We start from the raw sequence: 27,856 nt of genomic DNA, 5'->3' as shown, positions 1-27,856 counted from the left end.
CATATTTCTACACTTAGAACATAGATGATCAGATCCCATTTTATGACCACTTAATGCAGAAAAACCAGGTAATTCCAAAGAGTTCACTTACTTTTATTTGCCACTGTACGGCCTTTTTACCTTATTAATTTGATGAGTGGCTGACTAGTATTAAAAACATATCATGCTTTGATTTGTTGCTAATAAGAGGCTCATTCAGGCCTCCTCATCAGAGCCAGATCCTCCCCCAGAGAGGTTTAATTGAGCTGAAGGATTAACCCCACTTTGTGGTTAACGGAGAATTGTCAGTCTTGCTTTCTGTGACGGAGGCCCTGTGAGACCTACGACTGTTGTAAACGTTGCCACTGCCTCACTGTCGAAACAAGCCCGCAAGCTGCAGGAGAGTGAGAGCGTTCACTTACTGTAAATCATTAAAGCAGAGACAGATGTGTGACAGAGATGTGAGGGTAGGAGGTGGACTGGATAGGATCCAAATGAGCACGGTCTGCTTGCACGTGTGCATACTGTGGTATTGCATGGTGGAAATCTGTGTTTGGAACCACTCCACCATCTAAAAAGCATGCAAATAGCTCATAAGCTGCTGTATACACAGGTCATTTCAGCAAAGTGAGCTTTTAGAGACTTTTAGTTTAGTATTTTCCCTCCGTCTCCATCTGCACTTTTCCTGTTTTTGAACCGTCTTTCTCATTATATAACAAAACCCCTAAACAAGCTCAGTAAATGATAGTTCTGATAAACTTTTTTTTAACATCTGATAGGTTGCCAGGCTGTCCGTCATGAAGAAGAGAGCCAACAAGGTGCAAGAGGAGGAGGAGGAGGAGACCTTGTGCTGCTGGAGTATGTGAAACAGACACGAGAGCGCAGCCATGTAGCAGCCTGCTGCTGCGACTGCGAGGACCTCGATGACGCTTGCGACAGGGAGAGAGAGTTAACCCAATAACTAATGATGGATCTGTTGGTTATTTGTTTTAGGCTATTAATTGATTAATTAGAAGTTTATAAAAAAATGTCAGAAAACAGTAAAAATCCAACTCAGATACTGAAACTGCTTCATTCAGGCCTGTTTACATACATGCAGTACAACATAGAGCAGCTTATGTTGTCCAGTTTAAGCTATACAACTTTAACCAAACTTAAAAATTCACAGTATTTTTATCCTGGGCTGTACATGAAAACAAAAATAGTCCTCTATCACAGCAGATGTTTTAACTTATAATTGCAAGGAAAACATAGTTATTACTAATAATATTAAATGAACCAGGGCCTGTTATTTAATGCAATGTAGAATGAGTGTTACTGATCACACTTGTGTTCTCCCTGCTGCGACATTTAAAATATCAGCTGTATCGTTGACATTTGTTCTTAAAAAGAAGTTAATGGGTTAAAAGTTTTGCTCATATGGTGAAATTATTTTACCTTTTTTATTTGTTCAATTTTTAAACTCTGTCAGGTTCTGAAGAAGGGAGCCTCAGAAACCTGAGTCCCTATCACAAGGTGACAGAAGTTGTCACCAGACCGGAATTCGTGTGCCCTGGCTGTGGGGCGGAGCCCGGCAAAAGTGAGGACAAATAATGAGCTGAAGCTAATATTACACAAACAGTTATGATCTTTCGTGTCTTTATTGAACACACCCATTAACTGAACCTCCTTTGGCAGCAATAACCTCAAACAAGTGCTGGTCAGACCTGCACAATGTTCAGGAGGAATTTTGGACCATTCCTCCTGCAGAACTGCTTCAGCTCAGACATATTCCCGGGATGTCTGGTGTGAGCGGATCTCTTCATGTCATTCCACAGCATCTCTGCTGGATTCAGGTCTATGGTCGGGACTGGGCCACTTCACAAGATGGGTTTTCTTTGCCTGAAGTTCTGTAGTAGATTTACTTTGATGTTTAGGGTCATTGTCCTGCTGCATCGGCCAGATTCTACTGAGCGTCAGCAGGTGAACAGCCACTCGGACATAATCCGGTAAAGTACCTTGATAAACTTGGGAATTTCCCCCTTGAGGAAGTGGAGCTGTCCAGGCCCTGAGGCAGCCAAGCCCCAAATTCATGATGCTCCATCCACCCTACTTGTTGATATGCAGTTACCTTTTATAAAAAGGTAATGAAGTTAAGTATTTATTAAAAAAAAATATATATATATATATATATATATATATGGATAAGAAAAAACATGAACCACAAGCACATTAAGTCACCCCCTCCCAAACAAATGGGCTAATGTAAACATCTTACATTGAATAATAATAATAATTGTGTGTGTGTGAGTGTGTGTGAGAGAGAGAGAGAGAGAGAGAGAGAGAGAGAGAGAGATTATCAGGCTAAAAAAAAAACTCTACTAGGATTAAATTATGAATTTTTAAAAGGGGTGGGTGAGGGGGTCAACGGCACCTACTATTTTAAAAAAGAACAAAAAGCTTCATAACAGTTATTTCTATCTGAAAAAAAATAAAAATAAAATGTATTTTGCTGAGTTGACAACTTCTGTTAACAGGCAACAAGGAGAATACTTCCTGCATTTGAATCTGACACTGAGAAAACAAAGTAAGCTACATCAGTTTCTGGAGCCACTGTGGCTCAAAACCTTGTTGGGTGTATCAGAACAGGTTAGTTGAGGGCTTCCTGGATTGGGTTGACAGATTACAGTTCAAGCATGTACTTTGATGCTTTTCACACTGAAAGTAAAGTCTTGCTCATACATTTGTGCTTTCCCTACGTCACTGTTCGTTTTAGACACTGGACGCTGCTCTTCTCATAACAGCCAGTTAATCCAGATTTCAATTTATACCTGTCAACACGTCGCTGTCTCACGGGAGCGGCTCGCTGCCTCGAAAAATGCTTAAATACAGCGTCAAAGACACATAACAAATTAGCTTTAACATACCTGTACACCGTGCAGCTACATGCCGACGCTTTCCAATAAATATCGACTGAGACGATTTTCCCCCGCCGGGCTTCTCAGCGGAAGTCTCTCTCCCGGTAACGGTTGTCGTATCCGGTGTTTCTCGGAGCTACACGCTCACTGTGCCGTGGAAGTCACCACAACAACAACAGCCGGTGGTTAACCGTTCACGGCTGGGTTCAAGCGCCGGGGTTCGGGTTTTAACGTGGGGAGAGATGTCCTGCGGCTCCGCTGCCCCCAAAACTAAGCAGACAGTTTCACTCCTGACGTCACATGAGGTCGACTCTCCCCGCCCAAGACTCATTTCTTCTCCCACACCTACAGGACAACATACCCGCACTGGAGTTCATGGTAGAGTTAGATATGTGGAAGAATTCAAAACCTTTACTATATTAAAACTACAAATATAGGAATGTACGACCACTAATAGCATATTTGATATTATCTAACTATTACTATTACAATTATATTAACTGTAGTGAAGGTATAAAAAGTAAAAGTACTTCCTAAGTTTAGAGAGAAAGTGTCTCTTTAGTGGAGCTTATCCAATGTTTTTTCAATGCGTGCGTGTGTGTGTGTGTGTGTGTAGAAGTAGAAGCATAATACTCAAGTAAAGTGCAAGTACCTCTAAACTGCTTCAGTGCAGTACTTGTAAATGAACTCAGTTTCCATCACTGGATATTAGCCATACCATAATTTCCACAAAAGAGATATATAATCCCTCTAGGAAGATATTGGGACAGGGTTCTGGTTTAATAATTTAAGTCTCAACAGTGTTGTGTTTCACATGTGACAAAGGAACAAAGCACACATTTGGCTTTACTCCCATTTAGTCTTCAGCCTGTGTTTCCTATAGCAGCATACAGTGTGTATGCAGCTCCTACCAACATTAAAAATTGCATTTTGAAAAATACTGTTTTTAGTCCTTTCAGAAAAAGAGCAATGTTATCATGAATCATGAACAGTTACTTCCCAAATCTATGAAACCAGACATCAACATCTGTCCTCGTGCAGACTAGGTTTCAGCCTGCAGCTTCTCTCTGGAGTTATTACACTGAAATATATCAGACTGGACTAAACCCATGCAATTCAGTGCATTGTGCAACTTTGCTGTCAATGTTTTTGGAAAGATATATATATATATATATATATATATATAAATTAAATGTAATTAATCAACAGATAATTAATCTGCAACAATTCTAATTCATCATTTAAGTAACTAAGTAAAAATACCTAAAATTGGTTACAGCTTCCACAATATTAACATTTACTAATTTTCTTGGTCTTCTATTATAATAAATGGAATCCTTTTGGGTTGGTTGAGAAACAAAAACACACTAAAATATGTCAGCTGCTCTGGTAAACTATTATAAAAATATTTGACATTTTCTAGCCCGATTAATCAAAACAGAAATGTTTTCAGGACAAGGATTCTGGCAAGAACTTTGTTTATTAAAACAGTACATTGCAATATGGCTAAAATGTACAAAGCAGCAACCAAATTTAAACAAGTGGTGTCTTAAAGAAGTGATTTTCAGTAAGAAATGCTGAACAAAGTTATCCACTCAGACAAGGGTGATGGCAACACTGTAAACATCGAACAAGGCTTAACCGTAGTTGTGTGTCACCAACAAGTGATTAAGAATAAGGAAAGAAAGAAAATGACTAGTGTTCATGTCAGTTTTGAGATCACAGTGTAAAATGTGTCTGGTGTTTACAGAGTGAATGCACAGTACCGAGATAACCTGAGATTGTCCCACTGACCCTACGAGCAGTGAATAGAAAGAGGAAGAAGAAAAATAGAACAATACAAACAAGTGTGATTACGCATGTACAGAAGATAGGGATAAATTAGGCATGTCATCATTGTTTGTACTGCATAGTTTACATAGCGCTCCCTTCAAATTGGTCCAGAACGTGGCTATAAGTTAGTGAATAAAATATGCATTAAATATGTGACACACAATCAGCAGTATTTTCTGTACACCGGATTTGGCTCATATACAGTATTTTTAAAATTCAATGGTTATTTTTCTATTTGCAATCTAATGTACATTGCAGTTAACATATAGAAAAAAAAAATGACCATGATTACAAAAGAGAAGACAAACCTTAATAAATTTGAGTTACTGATTCTACAGTTTTTTTATTGGAAAAGATAAAAATCTAAAAAGGATAACTAAAACACAGCCTAATCTATAAGGCACATGTGCAAAAATTAAAAATGTGCAAAATTCAAATAGAGGAAATTGTTCTTAAATAATATTGATTCACTTCCCGAGGATAAAACAGAAGCAAGAACTATTTACAGTAGTTCACCTGATGTGGCACAAGGTTCATCAGAATATAGTAAGGCACATGAGGAAAGAGTTTTCTCAAATCCAATGCCACTGTTTAAGGAAGAGAGTGCAAACAAAGCAGCAATGGGAACTGACAATAGCACCCTACAGAAATCTAAACCCACTGCTGCGTCTGCGGCCGACTCTGATGTAACTCTGTCCTCCCAGCAAGTCGGTCCGCAGCTTTAAAAACATCCTGGCACCTGCTGCCCCACCAAAGGCTTTGGGATGTGTAACCCCTGGCTACACATGGCATGTCAGGGGGTCTGGGGATGTCTACATGGCAACATCACTGGATACCAGAGACTTCCTCAGAGGAAATTGAGTGCTACGGTTCTTTCTTTGCGCTATAGGGCCGAAGCGAGGCGTCGTGTAGTCGCCAGGTGTGCAGCATCACTGCGGCGCTGCCGTTCGGTTGGCCATAGCAAAGTTTTGTTGCAGCACCATGAGAGAACTGCGGAGCTGTGAGGAAAAGAAGAACTGACTCAGCAGCTAGAACACCTAGACAAGTAGACATTTATATGATGGACTCCTGCTGGTTAAATAGAACAGTAACAGCTGCATGTCTCTGCTTTCTCTGAGGGAGAATGAGTACAACTAATGTTCTCTTTCAGCCTCATTATTCAACACAATACACCCAAAGCTCTTCCAAATCATCACCTTTACGGAACTGAACTCATTTCTATGTTAATCTGCAGCTGACTGCAACACATCCATCCTTAATAAACTATTTCCAATTGTCCCTACAATTAAAATCCAGTGGCTTCTCATTTAACCCTTCCTGGTTTAAAGTTGTAATCCTTAAAGTTTTCATGAAACCAAACATCACTTGATACAATGTATGTTCAGCATTTTTTCCTGAAATAATCATTCAGTGTATTTACATGCAGTATTTATCTTTCTATATAGTAGTTTTGATTGCAAGTGGTGGAGTCTGCTATTCCTGAGCTGGATTTAGATCGTCCAACTATGTACTGTTATAATTCTGACAAAGCAGCGGTGTTGCCAAATTACACAGGACTGAAATCATAAGGATAACAACTCCAATTTAGAAATCACCGATGTCTTCCTGCTTCCTACTTGCATTAATGTTCACACTGGTCTACCCCTGTGTGTCTGCATTCTCTGAATGCAGAAAACATTTAATAACAAACGATGAGCCACTCAAGACAGGAGCGTACTATAAAACTTTTAGAATTCTGACCGTGAAAAGACTCAGCATTACACATTTAACGGCTGACCTCTGAATATTTCATAGGTAGACGGCACCCTGCTGTCAGATCCATCTGGATCTCGTCTTTTTTCCATGGCTTTCTCCAAATTCCACTCATAAAAAATCTCAAATTTGTGATATAACTTTAACAATTACAAGTACAGAAGCTTAATCATAAGGCAACAGATTTAAATAAACAAGCACATACACACAACGAGATAATATGTGCCATGATGAAGTGCATTAATTAAGTGTACAATCATGGCTACAGCCAGACTTTTTAATGATGTAGTACATTCCCTTAAAATCAGACAGACCTACCTTTTCTAATAGGTTGATGGAGTCCTGCAGTACAGTTTTCAGTAGGAGCATCTCCTCTCTGGTCTTGAACCCAGGTCCCTGTCTGGGACCATATTCAGGGACCAAACTGTCAAACAACATACAAAAAAAAGAGAGGGCAATTATTCTGATGTGCAATATAAGATATTTACTTTTGCTACATAAAAAGGAGGAAAAGAAAAAAAGAAAAAAAAACAGAAGCAGAAATAAAGTGAAGGAAATGTAAGAGGAGGAGAGCAGAGGAGCGCTGATGCAAGATTATGTCACTTACATAACCACATTTACTGAGGCTGATAAACAGGCAGTTTTAACACAGTGAGTCATTGGAACAAAAGCTCTCTTGCATGTGGGCTGCTTAAACACCACACACAAAAATATGGAGGAAGACTAACCCCTTCCCCCTCTCCACCCACACAAGGACTTCTGCTTTCTGAGCAATCATGCCAACTACCAGTATAATTACTGTCGATCAAAAGTAGCAGTAGAAGACGGTTGTCTGACCTGGCCTCGCTCCTCTCCCTCAGCCGATGCTTCGTGCTCAGGTACATGCGGTGGGCTACATCCTCCATGGCCCACAACTTGAAAAACAGGCCCAGATTCAGCATGGTCAGAATCAGCAAACTGCAAGAGACAGAGAAAAGCAACGAGAAATTACCACACAACCTTTAGACATAATGACTTTTATCCACCCAAGGCAGTTTGTCATTTTGGACAACATCCATGTTAGATTTTGCATCGCAGCGGTCGACAGTTCTCAGTTGTTTTGAAAATACAAGCACAATTTCCATTTATCATATACAATACAAACCATATTGTTTATGTTTTCAGATTTTTAACTTACATCAGACTCATCCCAAGTACTATCGTGGTGGTGTTCCATCTGTGCGGGCCTTTCATTTCCATGGGGCCTGAAATACATTAGGACAGATCAATAAATGACACATTTTTTCCTTCAATGCTGGCTATTTGAAAACAAACCCAGAGTTGCAGTTAATATGAGAAAGTTTTGCACTAGTTTGCAACATTTTTCTGGTTACAAGCCATTTCCTCCCAGTCGTATTCAAGATTTTGCAACAGCTTGAGATATAAATGTTGCCGTTTTCTGGGTGTGTCAAAGAGTTTGACTGGTTAAGACGGCGATGTATATCTCCTGCGATCGATGCCTCTGATCTTCAGCCGTTACAGGAGTAGCTGCTGTCTCACATGTAGTCTCCACTATACACCTTTGCTTTCAAGCCTTTGAGCATTCCTTCCTGTCGTAGCAGCAGCTGTTACATGTGCAGAACAAGTGAACGTTTCCTACACCACAGTCTCCTTTTGAACATTTTCAGACATTTTGACTGTGCTGAAGGTCTTGAGTGTTCATAGTTTACTGCAGTCACATATTTGCGAAACTGAAATTTGCAGAAAAAACTATTTTGGCTTCACTAAATACCATTTGCACTGGAGACATCACAACTGAAAGTGTTCAAATCTCAGCTAAGCAGCCCTAAAAAAGGTATAGTTAAACATTTTAGTTAGAAAGTATAGGCGTTTTTGTCGAGTTACATGAGAGGAGTGATACCTCTTGAAGATGTAGCCCGGTGTGAATTAGCGTAGCTTAGCATAAAGACTGGAAACAGAAGGAAGCTCGCTAACATGTTATATCTTAACCCTAACTGTTTCCCCCTGCTTCCAGTCTTTATGCTAAGCTACGCTGAGCTGTCCTAACCATCTCCTGGCTGTAGCTTCATATTTAATAGAGAGATGTGAGACTGGCATTAATCTTCTCATCCAAGTCTTGTCAAGAAAGCAAATAAGCATATTTCCCAAATTGTTGAAATGTTCATTCAAAGTGGTAATTAAAGATGTCATGTACCCAAGGTGCCATCCCTGTGTTGTTCTGGGTCTTGCCCATACTGCTTGTTGGGTTTCATGTGCTCTGGCAGAGTCCGGCTGTAAGTCCGCCTCCTCCTCCGAAGTCCACCCATCTTCCCAGAATCACCGCCTCCTTGGTTCATCTCTGCTTCCTCCTCCAGCAGTTCTGTTTCTGTTTCGCATCATCACACGGCCACAAAGAGATAAAACGCAAAAATGGGACAGAATCAGGCGTTAACACAATAAAAACACCACGTGGTTTCAAGATCAAAAAAAAGGAATCAACGTTCCTAAACGCCATTTGCTCAACGGGTGGGTCAACCCTTTCAAAAATGTATTTAATTGATAAAGGCTCAGTACGCCATGCACTTAAAATTGATTTCAGTCTGAAGCAGGCAACAACGCCCATTTTACAGCAAACGCAGCTGTAATATGATTCACTGCGGCAGAGCCTGACGTGTGCTGGAGGAAACAGTTCATATCAGATCAGAGATAAAATGAACCATGGGCTAAGGAAAGTAGACGGGGAAGTGCTCTCCACGGCGTGCGAACAGGGCTTTCTACTCACCCAGCTGTCTGAAATAATCCTGTATGCCGCTCCAGGAGTTTTTAGTGATAAAGGACTTGACCAGTCCCCATGGCTGCTTCTTGTACTTCACATCAGTGTAGACCCTAACAGCACAACAGAAGCTTTAAATGTCAGGGATTTAGAAAATATAAAAGTCAACAGATAAACTGACTAATACCTTACCTTAGTCGACATTTCCGCTTCGAGCTACTTATGATGTAGTATCGGTTTTGAGTGTAGAAGTAATCGTGATAGGGAACGTCATGAGTGTACACCTCAGACTCCACGTGGTAATACTGACCCTCCCTGGACTCTTTGTACAGCGTCTGAAAAAGGTAAATGGAGAAGAAAATAAACGGCGAGCCATAATTCACACAGGAACATGTTTATTCATCCATTCAAGCGCACACACCCCAACTCCCGCTGATGTAAACACACCTGGTTCTCTGTAGCGGTGGAGAACTTGCCAATCAGAGGGTTGCTGATGGTTATTGTGTAGTTCAGACTCCGCTTCCTGTTTCCGGAGGCATCCTTTTGCCAGGCATTAAAGCTGGCATCTAAAACAAAAAACAAAAACAAAAAAACACAAAAGGGCCACAAATGACAGGTTTGATTATCTGGAACTGGCGGGGAAATAAGTTTTGGGAACAGGAGAATAAAAGAATGGGTCTTACTGGTTATCTTCCTGACGTTCATAAACCTGCGGATGAAGCTGGAGTCGCTGAAGAGCAGCTCGAACATTTTGCCGGCGCTGACGTGGAAGACTCTGTTTAAATAGAGTCGACCCTGCATCTGGGACTGTCCCATTTGCTCCTCCACTGATAAACCCAAAAGGACAGAGGAAGGGGAGAGTCTTAAAATACAAAATACATGCGCTCAACCATCCTCCAGTGCCTGGGTTGTTTTTTTTTTGTTTTTTTGTTTTTTTTGTTTTTTTATTCCAACCTTCTTCCATGCTGTCTGAACCGCTCTGCTCGGAAACGCCGTTCTCATTGGCGTTGAGGTCAAGAAAAAGCGAGGAGCGCTTGGAAACCCGTTCCGAAGCGGCGCGGTCCAGCGACGGGACAGGACTGCGCCGCATTGACGGGGTGTTGCGAGAATTATCCTAGAGGGAGATATGAAGAAGAAGAAGAAAAAAAAAAATGAGCTGGGGAAAAACATTTAGATATACACAAAACGCACAGTGAAATTATAAAATTATTATTTTAAATACCGCATTGGCCGAGCTCTGTGAGCCGAGAGGGGAGGGCAGGTCTTCCCCAACAGGCGTGGAGGACTCTAAAGGCCCATGCTCCACCACAGGCAGGCGAAGGGAGGGGGTCCGCTCCAGCTTCCCTAGACCATCATCACCACCAGGCCTCACAGCCGGGCTGCAGGCGAACAAACAGGGTGCTGTTAAATTATATCCCCCACCCACGCATTGTTCTGTGCGACTATGGGAGAGCAGGTGGGTGCGAGTGTGCTCACCTGGTGTGCATGCTTGATTCTGTTGATATCTGTAAGCTCTCCATGTCTTCATGGTTCAGGCCCAGGTCATGCCCATAATGCTGTTTAACCATCTGCAAAAACTCCAAGCAGGTCAGAGTCCCTGAAAGTGTGGGGGGGGGTGGGGGTTGGGGGTTGAGGAGAGTTCACAACAGGGTTTGGAAATGGAATAACTTGTTTGGAAATCAGCCCGTGTAGAGATCTCTTCCTCTTTCCCAATAAGAACTCTGCTTTGGCAGATACACAAACTGTAATGTCAACACAAAACAAGACAAAAAAAAAAAAATGTTGTGGCTTCATGTAACCTGGACACCTCCACACAGTATAATCAGTCTTACCTCCCTGCCTGACATCCAACCTACAAACCTTATTGTCTCTCTGAACCGCTCAGATACTATCTTACATTTTTCTGTTAACCCTCACCAGACAAGAGCGGCTCAGTATTAGAACCATCACCAAAAATAATCCATCTCTGAAAAAAAATATATAGCTTACAATGAAATAAATACAGCTACGGACACAGGTGTTCAGAGGAAATATCCAGTACCGTCAGTTTTGACAAGATCACCAAAAACAAGCAAAGCTGCTCCAAGTCGTGATAAAGACGGTCAGTGTTATTATAGGCGTGTTCATTCAGACGGATAATTAAGACGTTTTTTTTTATCACCATATGGAACCGCGAATGGTGTCAGAGCTCATCTAAAGCCGAGAAAACGTGTGAGATCCATTTACACAGGCTTCACTTACTTGGACATTTCCCCACAGCTGCGAGCTCTAAGTGGCTGTCACACAGTTGATCTGTAACCTGGACGCACCGCGCTCCCTCACATTCAGGAAGTCCTGGATTTTAGCGAGTTCGGGGGCGTAGAGACGCGTCGCACAGATTTACACCGACATAAAAAAAAAGAAAAGAAAAAAAAAAAAAAGGTAAATAAAAGCTCGTTTCCGTCTGTCGAAAGTCCGGTTCACCGGCGGCCCAGACGCCCGGAGGAGCTCCTGCGTTTTGTTGTGCTTCAGCTGACAGATTCAGTAGCTACTACCGACACAAGCCGAGCGTCAAGTGCGCTCCGTGCGTTTGGAGGGCAGGCCGTCAATGCAAATCAGCCCTTAAAGCCACACCTGGAGAGGTCAATGAACTTTACGCGGAGATGTTTTTATACAAGTGTTTGTGCTCCGGATCCCAGCAGACCCTCAGCCCTGTGGGAAGGCTGCCATAGTGCCTGTCTATACGAGGTGTCTACTGTAGGCAGCTATAGAGATCAAATTAAAAGAAGCAATGAAGGCCAGTCGTTTCTCGTCATCATCAGTATCGACAGAAAATAAAGGCACTGCTGTTCGGCGTGTCCTCTTAAAACATTCTTTGATGTGTAAATACTGCTTCTATATAAAGTTAATATTTTCTGTTTATTTATATACTATCCATTTACTCCTACAATGCAAAGAGTTGCACTGCACTGTCTGACTCTTAAGCCTCTACACATCAGCTGACACTTTATTAAAAAGTTAACTTCAAGGTTTTCAACATCAACATCAAATCCCATTTTTTATACTGTGTTTGGTATGGTATTCAGGATTCATGCAATACGTTTACATTCTATAATCCTATGGCAAAACACAGAGGGGCTTTTATTGTGAAGCAGCCTCATGAAATGCAATGTACACTATATGTCACAGAGGTTAACACACTCCCAACTACCTCACCTGAAATTTCAGTTGCTTTCATCATCTACAGTTCATCGTACATCTCAAGTGCTTTTACTCTATTACTCTTTAAAGTTCACCTGGCTTTCGGTTTTTATTCTTCCAAATGTTATTTCGACTACACTCAGCGTTTTACGACTTACACATCAGCTATAAGTGGCGCACAGACTTCAAACTACCTCTGGCACAGCTTATCTCCCATTTCATATCTCACACTTTAAATGACAGCTGCTTTCAGGTCTGACTCCTCGGCTGAGACTTTTCGCTGTTTTCATCTCTTACTCTTCGGTTCGGCCTGATTTCACTTCTCATTCTTCAACATCTTTCAGTGCTTTTTACATCCAATCTGACATTTCACCTCCCTATGAGGAGTAAGACATTTCAAACCTGGTTCAAGCAAGTGGTTCAACTTAAGCTGCAACTGGCGTACTGCATCTCACGTGTGAATAATATTTTAGGACATTTGGACTTGTGTTGAACACACTTCCATTTTCAAAGTACTCTTACCGTGGTTTATTCTTCCTTATCTATTTACTTTTGCAGCACAGAGATTGGGGTAAAAGGTGGCTAAGCTGAGCTCTAGTGGGTTTTATTTTGAACTGAATCCCTGACACACCTAGGTAAATTATTCCAAACGCAGTACATCAGTATATTGAGCAATAAATAAAAAAAACATGTGTCTGTTGGAGCCATGAGCAAATCATGCCTCTCTGTGCAGAGCGGCACTGATAACCTCAAAAAGGAAGACAGACTGTGGTCAGGGCAGCGAGTTTTGTACTCTGGACCGATCAGATAAGTGCTGCAAAACGGGGTAAAGTCGCAGACCTGCTGTTGCTCTGGGAGGCATTTAGTCACAGTTCAGTTAAGGTGCTGGATAACTCAAAGTCTGCTTCATAAAAATCACTAGATTACTGCTGTCAGATGTGTGGTATGAAAGGACAGCTGGTCTTGTGGAGAGCGTTGTTCTTTACACATGTGAATAAGGTATGAAGAAGGGATTATTATTGGACCTATGGACATTGTACTGATGAGTGAAGTGGAGCAGGGCTTTTTTTTTACCTGGTTCAACAGTGTGTTTTGCCACATGTGGAAAACACTTCGGTAGCTTTTCTCCCTCGCAGAGAAGGAGGTGAAGAAGAACTGAGGGTGAACACAAAAAGGGAGATAAATAGTAATTCAACGATATGTTGATCAGACGGGAGATAAGATCTGATGGACTGCTCTTTTGCTATCACAATACACACCTTCTCTGTGCTCATGCTGATCTGGATGGCATTGGGAATCAGCCGAGCTGTTTTCTCTCTGGTCATAGTCACGATGTCTCTCAGCTTCAGTGTGATCTATAAATAAATAAATAAATAAATAAAAAGAGGTAAAGGTTACAGCAGTTAGTGCACACATGCTAATCAAAGACTGCCATAAAAAGAAAAAAAAAAAAATCCACCTTTAGATACCATTACACTGTCAGATAAATCCTCCCACGCTAATGAGTTATTTTGGTGATCTTGTAATGACTTAGCAACTCCCAAGAGGAGCTGTGGACTGCAGTGCTCACAGCAATGAGTTAACCAGCCTCTGTTGTTGGCACATGGCTGACTGATGCTGCCACAAGTGTAGCAATTAGTGAATCCTCCGTGTTATTTTTCCTTTTGTATCTCGGCAGTCTGTCTGTGTGTAATGTCCTGTAATCTGTTGCACATGGTTGCGAACTGTTGGATTTTAAAAAAAAAAAAAAAAAAAAAAAAAAAGGGTCTCACCGTTTCTTTTGGAAAAGACATTTCATCAGCGTCACCCTCTCTAATTCTTGGCTGGATATTTGTGTCAAAGAAATTACAGATTCAAAAAGGGAGCTCAAAAACTCACGATTTATACAAGGTAATACTGTTTTAACATGGTGTTTTAAGGTGGATTTTTCCTTTAAATAAGATATATATCTGGAATTGGAAGTAAAAACCTGTCAAAACGCTTTTTAAATCATTTTATTCTTATTGAAATTCATATATATTAAGGAGGAGGAATGCACGATCAGCTGAAGTTCGATATTTCCGTATTTTGTTGTCATTTCCACATGTTACATTGATGAGTAGACAGTGTGCTCCTTAACTGTGCACCTCTTCCTCCTCCTCCTCCCACTGTCTTATTACCTTCGTTCCCCAAAACACATTGCTGTAGAAACAGAGCCAGTTCTCTGAGAGGTAGAGGCGTCCCTGAAGGAGGATGTCCCGCTGGAGGGCACATGGGTAGTCTGAGGAAAAATGTACAGGGCAGCATCCATACAAATGAGAGCGCCTGCGGTGTTCTGTGACATACTATATTTATTAAACAGGTCACCCTAGTAGATACTGCAGAATAAGGACTACAATTACTCAACAAGCGGATTCTGTGCACTCAGCAATGCATCATATGTAAAATTAAATACTCCAGTGCAAGTACCTCAATACTGTTTATAAGTAAAGTACTTTAGCAAATGTTACTTTCCACTTCTGATGACAGATTTTTTCTTCTAAACTGTGCGAGTCCTGGAGCTCAAACTATCTACAGCTGAAATCTAAATGTAGAAATTACCTACTAATTTTATTTGTGGCTTTTCATGTGAAAAGGCGAGCAATGATGCTAAAGGAGTATTAACTTCCCATTAAGATGATATCAATTTCCATTACCTCAAAACACCGGCATTAAGTGAATTTTATTTTTCCTTTTGAATCTTTTCAACCCCACAGGTCCATTATTGCAACTGGTGTCGAGCAGCTGGTTATTGCTTCACTGAGAAGATTATTACTCTTCACGCTCTTCAAGCTCGTGCCAAAACCTTTTCGGTTTCCAGAGACAGCAGCTGCGTCACAGGGTGTTTTGTGTAACAAGATCACATCGCCCATTTTCCATTTAATGCAACAGTGAACCCATAAAAACACGGAGCTTCGACTTGAATATTTTACTTTTATCACCGATGAAACACTGACGGATGTAGGTATATGACAATATATGGGATTTTGTCACAAAGCGTAGGAAAATGTTCTTTAAATATATATTAAAAAGGGGGAAATTTAAGNTTTTATCACCGATGAAACACTGACGGATGTAGGTATATGAGAATATATGGGATTTTGTCACAAAGCGTAGGAAAATGTTATAAACATTGGGAACATCAGAGTATTACAGATTGTATTTTTATGGCATATTAGAATATCAGCATCTGAACTGATCAAACTAATTCCTGGCCTTCACAACTCACCCACTATGAGTCTCTCCGACTCCGGCAGCTCTTTGAACAGCTTCTTAACCTCGTCCCACCTCTGTTTGTAGGTGACCAGAGGAGTCTGAGGCGCTGCTAGACACTGTCCCTGAGGATCAGAGCTCTGGTGGTGGAGGAGAGGTGAACATTACCGACACAGGTACATGAATGCAGCATTTGTCAAGTTCAAACGCCTCAGGAGTATTTGTTCTGTCTTTGCGCAGGGAACACAAACAAAAATGATAAATGTGTGTAATGTCGGGGCAGAGAGAATAAAAAGAGCACGTTTGACAAAGTATTAAGAAGTCTGTGCGCATGATAAACGGCATTAGTAGCCTTGTGGGCTTTGCATCAGAGAGGAAACCGCAATCCAACTTGTAGGAGGTTAAACACGGTGAAATAAAGCTGAGCCACAAGAGGGCAGTCAAAGGTTTTTCCATTTCGTAGTTCATTATTAGCTCCACTGGGACTGCATGGTTTGAGTGAATTGTATTTAAGATCCAATATAAAATGTGATATACAAGCAAAATGCTTGATTTCATGAAGCGGCAGTGGCTTCATGTGAACTGGGTCAGTGCGGTGCTTTACCTCTCCTTCATCAGAGCTCAACCTCTCATCAGCCAGGGATGTTGTCTCATCTGTAACGTCACCACTGCCCACGCCTGACTGGTTGGATACCTGGTCCATCTGCTCTGCTGCTCTGCTCAGATTTTAAAAAATAATAATAATAATAATAATTTTTTTTTATTACATTAAGGAAAAAGGCATCATTTCAACTTTGCTGCAGATAAACAGTTCCCACGTGGCTTCACATGCAGAAGCTGGGTCTGTTGAGAGTTGAACTTTAAGACCATGATCTGAAACCTCGGCCTTGAATGTCATCTAACAGGGAAATCCAGCAGCACCACAGGAGGAAAGTCATTATCACTGCACCAGAACTGGTTTGACTGGGAGGATTACTGAAGGAGCTCAGTCATGCCAGTGAACAGAAACCTTTCATGCACTCATGACTACCAGTACAGACACCCGCGATAAGTTGTGAAACAGAAAAGCATCGCAAAAAAAAAAAAAAGAACATGTTTGCGCCACGGAGTGAAAACACTTTGTAAGAAATTGTATTAGCTTCGCTTAAAACAACAGTGACGCCTTAATCTCTCGGTCGGTTCGCTGTTAGATTGAAAAGACTGATATAAATATAAATGTTCAATCTTGTCAAACGAAATCAAGATAATAAAAGATTACTATCACATGTGTAAAAGCTGTCACTCGTGAAGCTAAATACTTCTCACGCACAGCGCCATACTCGCACACGGTGTGCTGTGGCTTCAGCATGTGTCAACATGCGGGTTTGTCTGACTCAAAGCTGCTGCTCTCAGTCACTTACCTGGCACGGAGCGGACCCAGGATTTCTGTTCTCAATGTGCCACCGAGATTTCAATTTTTTATATATATATTTTAAATTAAGCAAACAAGTAGACGCTGTTTGTCCCACGCAGCTCTGGAGCTCTGTTGATGGGTGATGTGTGCTGCAGCTGCATCTCATCCATGGGACATACCTCAGGGGAGTTGTCACCTCATTGTTGACGCTCATTGGTTTTCGTGAATCAAGTTAAGGACAAAATGACCTCTCCCTTTATTAATTCACGAGACGCACAGGAGGCTTGACTCTAATTATAGGCATGTACTTTTCATTCCAAGCATTCACAGGTGAGCAAACTCACCTGTGTGTGATGTGTTTTCTTTTCATGGAATCCGTTTTTATTAACAATTGCAAAATGTATTTAAAGACACATTAAGTCATGAATTGCAAACACTAAAATAAGCTGAGATCTAAAAAAAACAAACAAACAACTAATTAAAGTAGTTAAATCTATTTTTGTAAAGAACCGTACAGGCAGGGTGCAGGAGACTCTACAGTATGTGTGTTATGCAGAGAGACCAGTTCGACAGCATGGTTAGAAACTTAGAGGTCAAACAGGCAAACACACACACACACACACACACACACACACATTATTCTTTTTCCCCATGTTTTAATTCTTTTGGAGTAACATGATGAAAGTATTGGACAGCAGAAGGCCAGAGTCTGACTCTTACACATTCACACGGCAAATTACACAACACAGCACAGCATGAAACACAACCATAAAAACAAAAAAAAGAGAGAACAACAAAGCCTTTACGTCAAAATGCTGGCAATAAATAGACTGATCTTATTAAATTTATATTCAATACTCTTCTGTACAGATGGGTCTATGAATTACAATACATCAACCGAACAATCCTCTTCAGGAAGAGCAACACGGCTACACACACAGAAATCATGTAAACAGAGAAAGGAAGAAACGGGGTGAAGAGATCCCCCTTTCATACACGCATTAAATCCACACACACACACACACACACACACACACACACACACACACACACACACACACACACACAATCAATGACCATGCAGAGGATCCAGAGTAAGCCGATATGAGGCAACAAATAATTATGAATACAGTACATCTTTCTCTTTTCCCTCCACATGAAATTGCACACACACACGCACACACTCACACACACAATCACCCACAAAGGGAGCACAGGGGGAGCACACGGGTTTAGAGAATACGAGCAGGTGGAATGTGATTCTGCGGTGGAGGGGTCCGAGATGAAAACTGGAAAGGTTGTGAGAGGTGGGAGCTCTATTCCTCCAGCGTACGGAAGGCGTTCTGCATGTCCTCCACCAGCTGAGCGTACTCGGCCTTGATCTTAGCCTCGCCGTCCTTCACTGGGTCCTGTGCGGACACAGAGATACATGCTTAGAACGGGAACAGCGGACTATGTGCCTGATCTATGGTGCTTAAACTACGGCCTGCATTCTCACTGTGTTCCACAGATATCAGTTCTTCACTTTAGGAAGGAGATGGACAAAAAAATACACTGTTGTTTCCTCCTGGAATGATGTGCAGAATCATTTGAAATAGTCAGAGCTGATTAGTTTTGGTTTGTTTGAATTTAACTTTATTTTTCTGCTGTGGAAACTATTGCATTTTGCATCTTATGCTCCTTTGCAGCATGTGACATGAGTCATCCGAGCCTGTTTATGTTATTTGTGCTTATTCTTGTAATAATGTTTCTATGTAGCCCCCTAGAGAGATTTCTACCTATTTAAATAAAGTAAAAATGGAAAAAGAAAATCTGATGGGTGGGGGTTATTTCCATAAATAATTAAAGCATTGCACGGTAAAATTAACTTCCCACCTATTTAGTATGATTGTTTCAACCCTTAAGTCACTCCCTCACAGATACAGTCCATACAGTAACTCGTTCTCTAATGTATAAACAGACTTAATGTATATTATAAAACAAGATTATAATACGAAGATAAGGCAAAAGTCAATAAAAATGTCCAGTTTAGCTAATAATTAATCCGTTGTTCTCAGCCTTTTTACTCTGTGACTCCTGCAGAGATGAATGCTTCAAATAAAATAAAGAATTTCCTTTTTCTTTCGAGTCTTAGGACTTCACAACGATTGTATATTAAACATAAGAGAAAAAAAACCAAACAGACATATTAGGGTGAGCGCCACTAAATTAACACATAAGGCAGAGGACATACCTTGAATTTCATTGAGCTGATCCTATAGAGGATTTCTCCCATGTGCTCCCTGATCATGGCCCAGGTGATCTTGTTGTCGCTCTGAGCTGTGGTCTCCACCGCGTGCCGGGCCATGTCGTAGAAAGAAATCATGTTGGAGAGAATGCCCACTGTCTTATAGAAGGGACAGAACCTGAAGAGATATGCAAGAAGTCAGTTATCGTTATCAGTGATCACGAGATTAAATCAGCAGTTCTGTCAAATGTTTTAATCCATTATGTCTATTTAGGACTAATCAGATTTATAGTGACAAAAATACTCAATAGTCGTGTTTAACTTTTATTTCTACATCAATTTGAGAGTGGGATGAACAGTAAGTGAGTTTGTGCTACACGTGGTACAATGTTACCTGTCGTAAGGAGTGTAACCGTTCTGCTGCAGGAAGTCGTCCTTGATCAGTTTGGCCACTTCCAGGGTGATTTTATCTGATTCTGCCAGTGATGCCTGTTAAAGAGTGATAATCAAGCCACCAGCTGCTTTACAACATTATCCAATCATTGATGCAAAACAGTGATGACAACACTGCCACCGACTTTAAGCTGAATTACCTTTCCAACAAGCTGCACGATCTCAGCCAGGTCCTCCTCCTCCTGCAGGATCTCCTTGGCCTTGGTACGCAGCGGCACAAATTCAGGGAAGTGCTTGTCGTAATACTCATCCAGCGCACGGGTGTATTTGCTGTAGCTGATCAGCCAGTTCACAGAAGGGAAGTGCTTCCTCTGAGCCAGCTTCTTATCCAGACCCCAGAACACCTGAGAGAAGAAAACATGGGGTCATAACTACCAACAACCAACAAAACTGATCTACTTCATTAGAGTGGCAGAGTTTGATCATTTACCTGTACAATACCAAGTGTGGCTGAAGTAACGGGGTCAGAGAAGTCACCACCAGGAGGTGACACACTGAAAAAAAAACCCCCAAAAAATACCAAAACATTATTCATTTATTTTAGGTTGTAGGCCCGCCAGTTACAGTCCACAAAACATGCGCAGAGTAATGTCTCCCTCTAGTGACGTGAAGCTGTACTCACGCTCCAACAATGCTGACGCTGCCCTCTCTCTCAGGGTTGCCCAGGCACTTCACCCTGCCAGCACGCTCGTAGAAGGAGGCGAGACGAGCGCCCAGGTAAGCAGGATAACCACTGTCTGTGGGCAGGTACAAAAAATATATATATACCACGTCTGTATACACAGTTCACAGCCCTTCTGCTTTCTAGATGTAAGACAATTGAACACTGCACCGCCGTACTGGTTTTTCTCTACCAAAAACTAGCTCCACTTGATGGGGGAAATTCAAGCATTAAAAATTGAAACGTAGAGGAACCTGGTGGTGCATTCAGCTGATGGATGGGCTTCATATTTCACCGCAAATTCAAATGCTCACGATAGGATTTACACTTGTGCGATGATCCTGACTATTAAATGAAATTGCCGCGTTAACCTCAGACACGCAGCATTGTGCCTTTCAATACGGAGGTTCATTGCAGTGCATTTATCACCCAGCTGGAAGGAGAGCTGAGTAATTATTATTTTCACTAAAGATTAATCTGTAGTCAAAAAATACACTGAGAAAACCTGCATATAGCATACCTAAACAATTAATTGTTGCAGATTAACTTTTGATTAATCAATCAACTAATCAAGTATTGGTCTAATCCTTTCAGCTATACCTTGAGGAGCAGATTATACAACCTCGTGCCATTTGACGGTTCAGCTAAAAGGTTTAAGTTGTAAGCATCATCTTCAGTTAACAGGATCTTCCTGTAATCCACTAAATGCGTTGTTTTTTCTGACATTGATATGAGAAGTCGAAGGGAGAGTGTTTTGGTTTGTTGTGCGAGTCACTGCCACAGAAAATGATCACTAGAAGTATTTATACAAAACTCATTTCCTGTAATCCAGTGTGAAGTTTGAGTCTGATGCCCAACCTTTAACTATCTTTCATCACCCTGTGCTAGAAATTCAGCTCAGAAGCACCAATATGCCATTAACCTTTATTACACTTTGCTATCTCCGGGAGACCCCGAACTTACCAGCAGGCATCTCCGCCAGACGGCCAGAAATCTCCCTGAGGGCCTCGGCCCAACGGGAGGTAGAGTCGGCCATCATGCTCACATTGTATCCCATGTCTCTGAAGTACTCAGACAGTGTGATTCCTGCCAAAACAAACCCAGTGAGTACACACTGTTCATGTGAGCTAAGAAGCAATCAGAATGAGAGTGAATGAGTCATCCGTTAACTCACGCTATTGATTATTTTTTATTGTATTCTTTTAGCACTTCATTGTTCCGTGATTGGATAAAGATGACCCTCTGAGTATGCTTAAAGTGTATTTCACACTTCTTGACGGTTACCTGTGTAGATGGAGGCTTCTCTGGCAGCTACAGGCATGTTGGAGGTGTTGGCCACCAGCGCTGTTCTCTTCATGATGCTCTCCGTCTTCCCATCCACCTCCATGGTCAGCTGTTGGCCAGACGACAATGTCAGTTACCCTGAAAGTCACTATCATCAGTATAAAAGGCAAGCGGCATGTCTACCCACCTCGGGGAAGTCTCGCAGTACTTCTGACATCTCGTTACCTCGCTCCCCGCAGCCTACGTAGATGATGACATCGCTGTTGGAGTACTTGGACAGGGACTGGGAGATGACAGTCTTACCACAACCAAAGGCTCCTGGGATGGCTGTTGTTCCTCCCTGCACACATCTTCGAAAAGAGAAGAGGGGAAAAATGAGTCATAAAAAGCCGCAAGTGAAAAGATTAAAAGATTAAAAGGTGGACGTGGGACTCACGGGAAAAGGGCGTCCAGCACTCTCTGTCCAGTCAGCAGCGGGTGATTGGCGGGAAGCTTCTCTGTGACAGGCCGCACTTGTCTGACGGGCCACACCTGCACCATGGTGAACTTCTCCTTCACCCCCTCAAACTCCAGCTCCATCACCACATCCTGACACAGGCGCGCACACACATACACGCCCTTTAACACAAGGCAACATCTAACAAGTCACTTTGAAAGCAGAGCTGCTGCTGGAGGTGAGTCATACTCACGTTGACGTCGTAGTTTCCAGGAGGAGCCACGTAGGTCACGGTGCCTCTGTTTTTGGGGGGCAGCATGATCTTGTGCCTGATGAGGGAGTTCTCATATACCATCCCGTAGATGTCTCCTCCTGTGATGTGACTGCCAACCTAACAACAGGAAAGGAGAATGGACATACTGTCAAGTTAATTCACCTCCCGATTCTAACAGGTCAAGAAAAAGTCTGCACAGACACATACCCGCAGGCTCTTGCTGGGCGAAAACTCCCACTTGAGGTCTCGGTTGAGGGCTCCGATGTTAACGCCTCTGGGGATGTAGATACTTTGTGTGATGTCATTGATGTCCTTCAGGGGTCGCTGGATACCATCAAAGATGGACCCCATGATTCCTGGACCCAGCTCGACGGAGAGAGGCTTCCCCGTCCGCAGCACAGGGTCTCCTACAGACACACCAGCTGTGCTCACGCTCAGGAAAATACAAGTAAGTTTTGGTGAGAGTCCAGAACAGTTTCTAATATAAACTTCTGCATGAGATTAATACAAAAACAATAGTGTACGCTCAGCTCAGCAGCTACTAATTAATTCAGTCTAATACAACAGTAAAAAGGATCAGACAGGCAGATTGTCAAAGAAAAAGACTGTGTTTATAATATAATACAATGCTTGGTTTTGATTAAACTGTTTTACGAAGTTGTTTATTCAACTTTAAGGCCAGCTTGGGGGGATGTATGTGCTGTGGACTTGTACTGCATAACAGTGGGAGGCGTTTCAAATATTTAGTCTGCTCTCAATGACATGAATTATTGTTGTAGCCTCTGAAACAGTTCAGTTCAGTATTGTTGAAAACAGTTTTAACACTACACAAACACATTTGGCTTCCATTATATCCTGCGTTGCTTTCTCTTGTGTCATATCTGGCCCCTCACTGAGTCCAGCTGTTGCTTCAAAACAAAAGCACACGTACTAACGGCCACACGAATGGACGGACATCGCTCGACAGTAAGGATACATGTCTCCTCGTAGACCTGGATGGTGGCCATGTCTCCCTCCAGCCTGATGATCTCTCCCACCAGCTCACTGTGGCCGACACGGACCAGCTCATACATGGCTGCTCCCGCCATGGCCGTAGCTGTCACCACTAGAAACACAAACAAGGTATAATCATGAGACCAAAAGTATTGAAACTAATATATGTTAGACAGATGTGAACTTTGTTTTTGGAAAAACAGCTATGACTAAAAATTGAATAATTTTTGACCATGAAGGGATGCAAAGTTTCATGTCATTTCTTCCTTAAAAAAAATGTTGATTGGTTAGTTTCTACTTCTCACAAACACCACCAAACAACAGCAAATGTTCAGGCCTCACCTGCTGAACATTTTGGACTTTTATCATAATGTTACAAATGAAATGTGGAGGAAGAAGAGTGATAAAGTGATAAAGGTGACAGAGTCCATGTGTGTGTTTGTGGTGACCAACCTGGCCCGGAGACTCCATGAACATATCCAAACTGGCTCTCTCGCTCCTCGTCCCTGATCTTAGGCAGCTTGGACATGTCCATCTTCACGGGTTTATTAGTCTAACTGTGTGGAGAGCAGAGAGGAATCAGGTGAGGGAGACATTAGGCGATAGAGAAAGGAGGAAATTAACCAGGGGAATGCAGGCGAGGCCATCCGCTCCCCTGCTGCTTCCAACAACACGACATCTGCATCTACATTTTAATAAGTTAGGCTTTTATGAGTAGCCACAATGCAACTGTGGTTCAGAGTGCTTTGATTGCCGCTGTAAACAGTTCATTTCATGTGAAGTGGCGCCAGTGCTAGGAAAACTATTCAACCTATACTTGAGTGATATGATGAGTGATATAACTTTCTGAATGTGAAATAGGAAAAAATAAAAAATGAAAAATAAAAAATAAAAAATAAAAAATAAAAATCGATTTAATATTAAATATGTATTTGTAAAAACCCCTCCTTCTGTAACCACGGTAAATCCCCCCTTCTTTTTTGCTGGCCGCACACAGGTCCAGCACTACAGTCAGTCAGTGTGATGTGTCAGACTAACATTAGAGGGGAATCCCACACAGTGCAGCATGTTTCCCCTTCACATATGTACAGACAGCATATCTATGCTACTTTTAAATACAGAGAGTTACACCCCCCCATCTTATTTTTCCTTTCATTTTTACCATATATCACATGATATTCTCATCTTAGCTCAATTCGGCAACATGCAGGAGCAACACAAATACAAGCTGTCATCAGTCGTGACATGAAGCCATCCCCACAGGGAGCACACTGCAGATGCTGTTAACACACGAAAGAGCAGCTTCATCTGCAATACACTGTATGCATCAGCCACAGGAGATGGAGCCAGCACACTCATATTACTCAGTTTGTACCTCCCTCATTTCTCATTCTCTATCTGACAATGGTATCGCACATACACTGTTTCTATGCCCTTTTCTTGTCCTTCCCACTGATGCACAGATCTTCCTGTTTACGCGAGGCTGCTTAGCCCATCTGTGCAGGAATACAGCAGCTCCACCAACAGGTCAATGCAGTAATTACAAGAAGTACACCTAAAAAGGCTCAAATCTAGTCTCTGGTACATTTTTCATTTTCTTTTTTTCTTTTTAAAAAGACCAAAAACTGACTAAATTTGATTGCTTTCTATTTGTAATTGTGTGTGTGTTTCAACACAACAACAAACTAGCACACCTTGAGTATTTACAGGTATGCTTGAATACCTCACTGTGTACCTCATGTTTTTAAAGAGCCTCCAAAGATCAGCATACAATGGGAAGATAAGGCCTATTGTTCTAATGATTCATTTAAGATCACAGGCAGCTCTCTTCCCTCTTGATTAATACAAACCCTATCAATCCTACTAGCAAACCTTTAAAAATGCCTTTTGTGACATGATTTGTGACAAATATCTTTACATGCAGCTAAAGTCAAATTCCCATGTAATAACCCTAGCTACAGCATTACAACATAGGTCCATAACTTCCAGATAAAAGAGTTATCGCAAAGGACTTACAGACAGACTTGATCATATGATCCTGGCACATGACCGACTGGCCTTACTGTGTGAGTCTCTTTAAGGAAGTGGAAAACTAGCATGGTGCAAAACTGGGAAGTACAAATTGTGACTGTGTGGAAACACTGGAGAAACTCACCACCCCCCGTCGACTACTATCCTCCACAGAAAATGGACAAGGGGGTTTACTAAAGATAACTTTATCCTTCATTATTATACCATTGACCTTACCTTTGTTTTGCTAATGTGTGATGGATAGTAAAGAAAAAGGTTGGAATGATCTTCTAGTGTCAATAAATGTCAAATTCAAAGTTAAAGAAGGGCAATATAGATTGGTAACCAGACAGGGGCAAGAGGGCTGTACGTGTATTAACTGCAACTTAGAACTGAAGACAGGATTTGTCTCATTATTGAATATCTGAGCAAAGGGACAGTGGGGTTAACACTAAGAAGAGACATCTGCATGTAGATACCTGATGTCTGCGCAAGAATGGGCTCAGAAATGTTTCATGTAAGTGAGATGACCACGCAAAACATCTTGACACAGTGACGTTAATTGCAGACTTCTTTTATGCAGGTATGAAACTCTGCTAAACTTTATTGTCTTTAATGCAATAAATACGCTTCAATAATAGAGATTCAATGACATAGGTATGACCTGGTAGCCTGTATTTAGTATATGGTGAGCAAGGCTCTGTGTCATTGCTTAAAAACTGGTCCCAATGCAGGATATTCTGTTTGACACCTTTCCTCGAAATTGTTCCTTAGTTAGCTTTACTGACACAACAAGGAGAGTCTAAAATCAGGCCGATAAATCATAAATGAACACGTCTGTAACCTCCACTCACTCCCAGTTCGTTTTAACAGTGAAAAAATGTTAGCTAGCACCGTAGGTTATTCGGTATTATGAAAACGATAGCAAGACTGGTCTCTCGGCCTGGATGAAAACTGCTGGCTCTACCGTTTTGGCGCAGGGGGAAAACTAAATGATTTCATTATCAAGATACAACAAAGCAAATGTTAGTTAATAATATCGAGATAGCTCAGCACGGGTGAAGTAAAATACAATACTTGCCGTATGGTTGTGAAGTGGTGGTTTACCGTCTTGACTCGAGAGAGAAACGATGGGTGCTGCGATGCGTGACAGCAGACTGAGATCAGCTGACTTCATTCACTCGTCGCTCGGTTTTACTGCTGGGCCCCTGCAGCCGCCGCCATTTTGGATCCGCCCCGGGACTACCGCAAAGATTTTCAAGTGATGAACAATGGCGATCGATCACTCTAAATCAGTATTCGTCTACAGCAAGCATTATAATGGGTTCAACAGAGGAAAGGCCAATACTGGACCAAAATGCGTTTTGGGACATTCAGGGACAATATTTTTTAATTAATTTAAACGTTCATGTCCCATAGTGCACTGTTTATCAAGCGCTATTTCTTATTATTTTAACTTTACAATCTAAAATCTACAAAACTTCAAGTAATGTTTACTATAAAATTTTATGAGACAGTTAATAAAAGTATGGTGATGAAGGCCATGAGATCCAAAAAATATATAAAACAGCCTTCTAGGATGTCTAGGAAACTCTAAGCATCATGTGCTGAAATATAGAAGACTGTAGATGTTTGTGACTGTGAATTTGTATAAATTATACATTCCCCTATACTGAGTAATATATACCTCACAGCCTATGCAAGTGACCCCTGCATTTTTTCCTAATCTTGACACCCTGAAATATAGAAGGGCTGTTGCAATAGGTTTTATGTTTCAATTCATACTATATTATTGTATAATTATTTTGCATTTAGTCAACTTAACATTACAACATATATAACAGAGACAAACACCTACATTTTACCCCTGGTTCATGTTGCCATGCTGGCAGGCTATAACAATTATCAAATATAAATATATATTATCATAATTATAGGTCATTTCTGTACACCTTACATTACATGTATAAGACAGACAAGATAAAGGACCGACTAGGCAATGTATCTATCTCTCATGCGGTGAATATCTTTGCAGTAACTTTTGAGCCAAAATGGAGGTGTTATCACATATTGCTGCGATTAATTTTTTACTCCATGAAAGTGTCCCTCTCTTAAAATATAATCTAAATGTGAATGTTAACGGAAATAAATGTTTTATATCTAAGAATTTCATAAACAGATACCTCTTTATGGTGGTCTCTAGTTATATATGTAGGGCTTGGTTTATTATTTTAATTTTGTTTGTGTGTGTGTTAAAAAGCATTTGCAGGCAAGGCAAATTACATTCCATAAAACTACACTCTTACAAAAATGTTGCAGTTTTAACATAAGAACATATATAATCATATAAAAAGAGAAAAGAAAAGAGTTTACCCTAAGTAAGGACTCCCAGGCTACACCTCATCAATATCCTGCCTCATTCGCTATGCTTGGCAGATCTTAGTCCCAAACAGGAACTTAAAATCAGTCGTCTCAAATTTGAAGACTAACACATATTGTAT

At 41.3% G+C, this 27,856-nt stretch overlaps 3 protein-coding genes across 3 annotated transcripts in view; all 3 read right to left on the bottom strand.

The window, feature by feature from the left end:
- The window catches only part of zdhhc23 (zinc finger DHHC-type containing 23), a 9,432-nt gene extending 6,282 nt beyond the window's left edge, over positions 1–3,150 (bottom strand). The window contains exon 1 of the mRNA XM_022744359.1: positions 2,886–3,150. The gene's annotated coding sequence lies outside the window, so the exon portion shown is untranslated. The remainder of the gene's footprint in view (positions 1–2,885) is intronic.
- A 1,195-nt stretch (positions 3,151–4,345) lies between these two features.
- gramd1c (GRAM domain containing 1C) lies at positions 4,346–17,094 on the bottom strand. The gene is made up of 18 exons (XM_022744250.1): positions 17,025–17,094; positions 16,229–16,340; positions 15,641–15,764; positions 14,553–14,653; positions 13,653–13,748; positions 13,470–13,548; positions 10,690–10,810; positions 10,436–10,592; positions 10,168–10,327; positions 9,897–10,040; positions 9,661–9,779; positions 9,406–9,548; positions 9,223–9,326; positions 8,656–8,826; positions 7,639–7,705; positions 7,299–7,418; positions 6,780–6,885; positions 4,346–5,707 (listed from the first exon to the last, which is right to left on the bottom strand). The coding sequence occupies exons 2-18, from the start codon at positions 16,325–16,327 to the stop codon at positions 5,639–5,641; spliced, it is 1,980 nt and encodes a 659-aa protein (XP_022599971.1). The 5' UTR covers positions 16,328–16,340; positions 17,025–17,094; the 3' UTR covers positions 4,346–5,638.
- Positions 17,095–17,656: 562 nt separating this feature from the next.
- On the bottom strand, positions 17,657–26,530 carry atp6v1a (ATPase H+ transporting V1 subunit A). Its single transcript, XM_022744333.1, has 15 exons — positions 26,437–26,530; positions 23,799–23,902; positions 23,329–23,457; positions 22,560–22,774; positions 22,332–22,469; positions 22,079–22,230; positions 21,830–21,992; positions 21,643–21,751; positions 21,322–21,444; positions 20,320–20,434; positions 20,128–20,191; positions 19,838–20,041; positions 19,639–19,733; positions 19,251–19,422; positions 17,657–18,426 (listed from the first exon to the last, which is right to left on the bottom strand). The coding sequence occupies exons 2-15, from the start codon at positions 23,878–23,880 to the stop codon at positions 18,334–18,336; spliced, it is 1,854 nt and encodes a 617-aa protein (XP_022600054.1). The 5' UTR covers positions 23,881–23,902; positions 26,437–26,530; the 3' UTR covers positions 17,657–18,333.
- Positions 26,531–27,856: the final 1,326 nt, after the last annotated feature.

Source organism: Seriola dumerili, unplaced genomic scaffold (genome assembly GCF_002260705.1).
Source record: "Seriola dumerili isolate Sdu_G_001 unplaced genomic scaffold, Sdu_1.0 BDQW01000079.1, whole genome shotgun sequence".
Classification (NCBI taxonomy): Eukaryota; Metazoa; Chordata; class Actinopteri; order Carangiformes; family Carangidae; genus Seriola; species Seriola dumerili.
Note: the sequence above shows the minus strand (reverse complement) of the source record. Positions and strands in the feature narration are given on the sequence as shown.